Raw genomic sequence first — 7,315 nt, 5'->3', positions numbered from 1 at the left:
AGCGCTCAGCGGCTCCTCTCTGACCAAACCCGAGCCCGCGAGCCTGCCTGGCACCAACGGCAGGCCGGGGGACGTCCCCGCCAGCGGGCAGGTCTCCGCCACGGCCGCGGCGGCCTCCACCCCCGCGCTAGCAGACGGCAGCATCTGCACGGGCCTCTGCAGCCCCGTGCTCCCAGCCGGCTCCGACCAGTTCAAGGCCAAGTTTCCCTTCGGGGGGCTGCTCGACTCCATGCAGACGTCCGAGACCTCGAAGCTCCAGCAGCTGGTGGAGAACATCGACAAGAAGATGACGGACCCCAACCAGTGCGTCATCTGCCACCGCGTGCTGAGCTGCCAGAGCGCCCTGAAGATGCATTACCGGACGCACACGGGGGAGAGGCCGTTCAAGTGCAAGATCTGCGGGCGCGCCTTCACCACCAAGGGCAACCTGAAGACGCACTTCGGGGTGCACCGGGCCAAGCCGCCCCTGCGGGTGCAGCATTCCTGCCCCATCTGCCAGAAGAAGTTCACCAACGCCGTGGTCCTGCAGCAGCACATCCGGATGCACATGGGCGGCCAGATCCCCAACACGCCGCTGCCCGACGGCTTCCCGGACGCCATGGACGCCGAGCCGCCCTACGACGACAAGGCCGCCGAGGCCCTGAGCGGCTACGACGACGACGCGGACGAAAACTCCATGGAGGACGACGCCGAGCCGCGGGAGCTGGCCGGCGACCCGCCCAAGCCGCTGCCGCCCTACGCGGGCTCCTGCCCGCCCTCGCCCCCCTCCGTCATCTCCAGCATCGCCGCCCTGGAGAACCGCATGAAGATGATGGACCCGGTCGCGAGCTGCCCGCAGCTGACCGCCTTGAGGTCCGTGGAGAACGGGTCCGGGGACAGCGACCGCCTGAGCCACGACTCCTCGTCGGCCGCGGGCGACCTGGAGAGCCGGAGCGCGGGCAGCCCGGCCCTGTCGGAGTCCTCGTCCTCCACGCGTGCCCTGTCGCCCATGAACAGCCACAGCGAGAGCTTGCACTCCAAGTCCCCGGGGCTCAGCGCCCAGGAGGAGCCGCAGGAAACGCCGCTAAAGACCGAAAGGCCGGACAGCCCCCCCGCCGCCCCCGAAAACGGAGGCGCGCTGGACCTCACGGCGGCCCAGCCCGGCCGGCCGGCCGGCAAGGAGGAGGGCCCCTTTAGCCTGCTGTTCCTGAGCAGAGATCGGGGTAAGTGTCCGGGCGCCGTGTGTGGCGTGTGCCGCAAGCCCTTTGCGTGCCGGAGCGCGTTGGAAATCCACCACCGCAGCCACACCAAGGAGCGCCCGTTCCTCTGTGCGCTCTGCGGCCGCGGCTGCTCCACTAGGGGGAATTTAAAGCAGCACTTGCTGACGCACGCGTTGAGCGAGCCGCGTCCGCAGTCATTTGACCCCGACTTTGCCCTAGGTCCCGGCCAGACCACCGCTAGCCTGGTCGCCGGCCCCGCGCCCGCCGCCATCAAAATGGAAGTGAACGGGCACAGCAGCAGGGCCGTCGCGCTGGGCGAGGGCCCGCCGCTGCCGGCCGCCGTGCAGGTGCCCCCCGGGCCCCCGGCCGTGATGGGCCCCGGCCTCGCGCCCATGCTGGCCCCCCCGCCGCGCCGGGCGCCCAAGCAGCACAACTGCCAGTCGTGCGGGAAGACCTTCTCGTCGGCCAGCGCCCTGCAGATCCACGAGCGCACGCACACCGGGGAGAAGCCCTTCGGCTGCACCATCTGCGGGAGGGCCTTCACCACCAAGGGCAACCTGAAGGTAAGGCGGGGGGGGGGGGGGGGGGGGCTCAGCCGCCAAGGCTCCCCACCCACTTCAGGTGCTGTAGGCAGGGCCTCTGCTGTGATCCGGGGGACGGGGGGTGGGGGTGGGGAGGCAGAGGTGCTGGGGACCCCCCTCCAGTAGCGAGGCACGTGCCGTGTCGTGCTGCGTGTACCTGTGTCTAACGTGCACACGTGTTTGTGTGTGCGTGAACTTAGCGGGGGCATGCATATCATGTAGCGGTGGTGAAGGGCTGGCTTTTCAGTGCAGGCCCGGCCCCCCGAGGGGCTGGAGGAGGCTGTGGGGGATGACCACACAGGAGTGGGGGGGGGGGGGGCTGGAGGAGGCTGTTGGGGGGATGACCACATGGGGTGGGGGTGTAGCTTTTGGGGGGTGACCACACGGGGGGGGGCTGGAGGAGGCCGTTGGGGGGATGACCACATGGGGTGGGGGTGTAGCCTTTGGGGGGTGACCACACGGATGGGGCTGGAGGAGGCTGTTGGGGTGACCACACGGGAGGGGCTGGAGGAGGCTACTGGGGTGGTGACCACATGGGGTGGGGGCTGGCACAGGCTGTTAGGGGGTGACCACACGGGGTTGGGGGGCTAGAGGAGGCTGTTGGGGTGACCACATGGGGTGGGGGTGTAGCCTTTGGGGGGTGACCACACGGGGTGGGGCTGGAGGAGGCTGTTGGGGGGGTGACCACATGGGGTGGGGGTGTGGCCTTTGGGGGGTGACCACACGGGGTGGGGGGGGCTGGAGGAGGCTGTTGGGGTGACCACACGGCGGGTGGGACTTGAGGAGGCTGTTGGGGTGGTGACCACACAAGCTTTGCTCTTGGGCAGCAGTCCCGGGACCCGGTGCGGTCCCAAATGTGGTAGAACATGGCTTTTAAACACTCCCATAAGACACAAATAACAAATCCCGTCCAGAGGCCAGGCTTTGTCCTGGTTTTGTCTGTGGCTGCCAGCAGGGGCTGGGGGCATTTGGTGAAAAGCCTCTCGGCCTGACGGCCGGAGGAGAACAGCCCAGGGTAGTGCTCACGTTTTCAGGTGACCACACCATACATATTCCATGGAAGGTGAAGTGTGGACAGGACATTAGATGAGTGTTTGTAGAGAAACACGCCTCTTTCTGTCCACGTCACAGGCCTGTCCGGGCTCCGGAGTCCTCTTCAGAGACTCTGGAAAGCTCCCTACCTGGGGCTGCTCCTTAGGGCTGCGACATGAGCCGCCTGAGGTCTCTGCTGGCCCCAGGTGCCCCTTCCACGTTTGGGAGAAAGCCACCAAACAGGCCCAGTGAAGCAGGAGTGCAAAGATGGCGTTGCGGAGGCCAGGGGAGAGGACTGAGGGGCGGGGCTGTGTGCCCTCCCAGCTCTGGAGCCTTCCTGGGTGGCCTTCGGACTTTGCACCTCGTGGGGGAGTTACCCCGTCAAGCTCATCAGCTGAAAGAAACTTCAGAACATATCGGCCGGTCTTGCTTTTTGTATTTCATAAAAAGAAATGTCACGCATTAAAGTATAAGCCGCTCAGGAGAGCCCACCCAACAATGTTTGGTGTCCCCAGACCGATGCTCAGAGCGGGGAACAGAAGCCCAGTTCCGAAACCGTCGTGCTGGGTGTCTGGGTGACACGTGGGAAGCGTAGGACAGGCACGCACCTGCCTCCGTGCCGGGCTTACTTGTGCCTGTCTCCGTGTCTCTCACGCAGGTGCACATGGGCACACACATGTGGAACAACGCCCCCGCGAGGCGTGGCCGCCGCCTGTCAGTGGAAAACCCCATGGCTCTGCTAGGTGGTGACGCTCTGAAGTTTTCGGAAATGTTCCAGAAGGATCTGGCAGCACGAGCGATGAACGTTGACCCCAGCTTCTGGAACCAGTATGCCGCGGCTATCACAAACGGTCTCGCCATGAAGAACAACGAGATCTCTGTCATCCAGAATGGCGGCATTCCCCAGCTCCCAGTAAGTCTCGGCGGAAGTGCTATCCCCCCCCTGGGTTCCCTGACCGCTGGGATGGACAAAGCGCGCACCGGCGGTAGTCCGCCCATTGTGAGTTTGGACAAAGGAAACTCGGAAACGGGAGCCAGCCGTCCGTTCACGAGGTTTATCGAGGATAACAAGGAGATTGGTATTAACTAGCTGTGTGCGCAGCCTGGCCCGTCCCTCCGTCCCACGCGCACCCCGTCAAGCGCGACCGTCAGGCTGTGCAGCCATGCGTCCGAGTTCTCCTTAACATTTTACCTGTAGTAGAAAATACGTTCACTGTGTGGCTGCTGGAAGGTTGTCTCGTAAGCTCTGCATGGTACTTCTTTCCACGGTGAGCTGGACTGTTCTTGGGGACCCTGTAACCTCCTAAATACGTTTAAGTCAAAAAGAAGTCCTTGTAAAACCGCCTTGGGAATGGAAAGGGCTCAGACCACACCCGGTCGGTTCCTCCCCGAACCTAATACCGTCCCCCCTCCCCCCCCCCCCACCAGAGGAGAAAGGGGTCGCCTGTGCTGTTCCAGCGACACTCACTCGAAGGTTTTGTTCGAATTAGTTAGAAACTTGAACTCTGTTTTTAGACTATTAACTGAAAGATGTGGTCCGGTACCCCCAGCGCTGTGTCTTACGACACTGCCTTCGTCTGTAGTATTTATCATGTTAAGATTATGCGGGTAACAGATAATACGGCCCAACTTTAAAGAAAGCTTTTGTACTGCAGAATACATCTGGCCATGTGATGATTTTTTTTTAAAGCAGAATTTGTTTTACTATAAATAAGTGAGTTATTTCAATGCAGGCAATCGTGAAGTTACACTGGGAAAGACGGCATGCTCTCGTGTGCAAGCACCTGTCAGTGACCACGCTTTTCTTCGGTTTCTTTTCTTTTTTTTTTTTAACTTAAATGTTTGTAGCTGCTATGTGGACAATTGTTCCCTAGTGTGGTCTGTAGCCCAGCGACTGGGAACAAGTTACAGACAAACGTCACCGTAAATTATTCACAACATTATAAGCAGTTGTGAGGAAATATTTCACGTTATCAAAGCTGTACAATAAAAAGGTAATGTTTGTATAATGTGGTTGCAAACTCTTAATTTATACTATTGCACTTTTAGTATTTTGTATTAGAGAGGTTTGTCTATGATTTGAAAACTTAAAAAGATGTAAAGTATTTTATAAATAGTACTTTGGTTTAAGGAAAATGAAAAACTGTTACAGTTTCTTGTTTTGTCTTAAGGTCAAACAACATGAGAAATCTGTGCCACTGAGACAGAAAAGCCACCAGGATTTGTCCGTTCCTCAGTCAACTAGGGCCTGCCACTTCCTAAATTAAAATGATTTATTTAACTTTTCTACGAAGCCCGTTGAAAAGCCTGACCACCCCTGACACAGCTTTGATGAAGTAATCGTAGGCCCGTGGCACCGAAACGGCGGGAACTCACCTAGAGACCGCGTGGGTGCAATTTCAGTCTTCTCTTTTCCTCACACGCCCCGGACCAGGTTTCCACCGCTCCCCGTGTGCAGTAAAGTGGGGAGAGATAGCGGAGGTCTGGCGGTGTCATCAGTCGTAACTGGGACATTGTCTGAGTCCCGATTTATTTATTATCTTCTCAGATGAGAACAAAGCACAGTGTCATCTAACTACTCAAAATCCAGCCTGAAGCTGCTGACGAGGTCTGAGTTGCTTGGCGCGAGGCAGGGCCCCGGGGCAGGGGGGGTGCTGGGCGGCGGGCGGGGGGAGCACCTGCGACGCCGCGGCCCGCCTTCTACCTCATTCTGTGCGTTGGGCGGCCTGTCCGGCCGCGTCCCTCCCGAGGTGTCGCGGGCGGCTGGGTGGCGCTGGGGTCGTGCGCCCCGAAGAAGGGACCGGACGGCAGTGACTTCCCGGCTGACGTGGAGAAGTAGGACGATGTTCCCAGCACGACAACAGCCATAGAGTCAGGTCGTGACCTTGAACAGAAACAGGTGCGAAGACTCCTCATCAGCAGACTGAGCTGTTTCTTCCCGTCGGATGGAGCATGGTCCCCCCCTCCCCCCGCCCAGCTCTGCTTCCCGAGGCCAGAGGGGCCATCCCTTCTCGGGAGACGGGGCGGGGGCCTCGGCCCGGCCACGTGGCACTACTGGCCTTCAGCGGTTGAATGTTTTTATTATTTATGTGTCCTCTTTGGTGTGAGTTTTGGGTTTGGGTTTTGGTTAGTAGTTGGTACCGTGTGATGCTCTCTCTTCTCCCAGAAGGATGTGTATATAACTTAAGGGAAAAGAAATGTAAAGTGTTGTAAATAAGATGGCTTGTGAAGGGACCGCGAGACGCGCCCCTGCGTCTTCAGGACCAGGCCGTCCCTCTCTGCGTGGTGAAGAGAGACACTATTTTTCTATTGCAGCACCATGTAGGGCCGGGGCCCCGGAGCCAGCTGGCGCTCTTACCAAGATCCAATATTTTTTATGATAAACCTGTGGCTCGACACATCTACTGATTGAAATGGATGTCTTAGTCTAGGTGACTATTTTTGTCATATGGAAATGAATAAAATGCAGGATGTAATCTTATCTCTGAATCGCGTTCCTTGATTATTCAAATGGAAACAAGTGGGACTTGAGGTTACGGTCATTAATGGTGGATGTATATCCGTGGTGTTTCTCCGAGGAAAGTCAACGAGGGTTGACAGCTTAGATCTGAGCAATAGCTAAATGTATCTCAACTGGTCTTGAAATTTTTATTTTTCACTTTTTTCTAAAATAAAAACGCAACCTCCTAATTGTGGATTTTTTTTTTTTACATCTGTGACGGAAGACGATGTGGTAGAAAACGCCTACCCGTTAGAGCCTTGGCGGTGGCCACAAATGACTACCCTCCCAACTGCCTTCCCACCCTCAACGCTCAGTGCCGGTGTTGGCTCTTCGGATCGCTTCAGAAATACGCGGCTGTGCATCGAACCACATTGTAGGCGCGGGAACGAAGGGGTGCGCGGTTCACGATACCGTGTGCCCACCACCAGCACCTTCGTCCGTTAGCTCCCGAGGGAGGATGTCTTTACCATAAAGGAAGCTTTACCTCCCCGGTAACATTTGAGAAGACGTAAAACTTTAAATAATTTAACAGCTCCTGGTTTCAACAGGCATGATGCGTTTCTTTTTTCGATAACTACTGATACCTAGAAATAGTTTTTGCCTGGGAGGTGGGGGGTCCTTGCAAAGCACGGGTGAGGACGCTAACCACCGAACTAACGGCCCAGGTCAGCCTCCCAGCACAAAACCCTCCACCTTAGGGATGGACCCAGGCTGGTTTCAGTGCTGGGGTGGAGATTTTGAAACATGAGCCAAGTCAGACAGTAAATTCAGTTTGTGTTTTAAAATGGTGAAATAAAGGTTCCTGTATTTAAAATAATATAAATTACGGGGCGCCTGGGTGGCGCAGTCGGTTAAGCGTCCGACTTCAGCCAGGTCACGATCTCGCGGTCTGTGAGTTCGAGCCCCGCGTCAGGCTCTGGGCTGATGGCTCGGAGCCTGGAGCCTGTTTCCGATTCTGTGTCTCCCTCTCTCTCTGCCCCTCCCCCGTTCATGCTCTGTCT

General features: G+C 57.9%; 1 protein-coding gene across 2 annotated transcripts in view; it reads left to right on the top strand.

Moving 5' to 3' along the window:
• Positions 1 to 6,502, top strand: part of SALL3 (spalt like transcription factor 3) — a 19,470-nt gene extending 12,968 nt beyond the window's left edge. Inside the window, exons 2-4 of one of the 2 annotated variants that reach the window (XM_058691773.1) lie at positions 1 to 1,202; positions 1,419 to 1,762; positions 3,471 to 6,502. The exon at positions 1 to 1,202 is cut by the window's left edge and continues 1,720 nt beyond it. In XM_058691773.1, the coding sequence (XP_058547756.1) occupies positions 1 to 1,202; positions 1,419 to 1,762; positions 3,471 to 3,902 (1,978 nt within the window). In that variant the 3' untranslated portion in view covers positions 3,903 to 6,502. Of the gene's footprint in view, positions 1,763 to 3,470 lie in introns of both variants that reach the window. The other variant, XM_058691772.1, reaches the window with a different exon arrangement.
• Positions 6,503 to 7,315: the final 813 nt, after the last annotated feature.

The sequence above is a fragment of the Neofelis nebulosa genome, chromosome 11 (genome assembly GCF_028018385.1).
Source record: "Neofelis nebulosa isolate mNeoNeb1 chromosome 11, mNeoNeb1.pri, whole genome shotgun sequence".
In the NCBI taxonomy this organism is placed as follows: Eukaryota; Metazoa; Chordata; class Mammalia; order Carnivora; family Felidae; genus Neofelis; species Neofelis nebulosa.
This window is presented reverse-complemented; position numbering and strand designations above follow the sequence as displayed.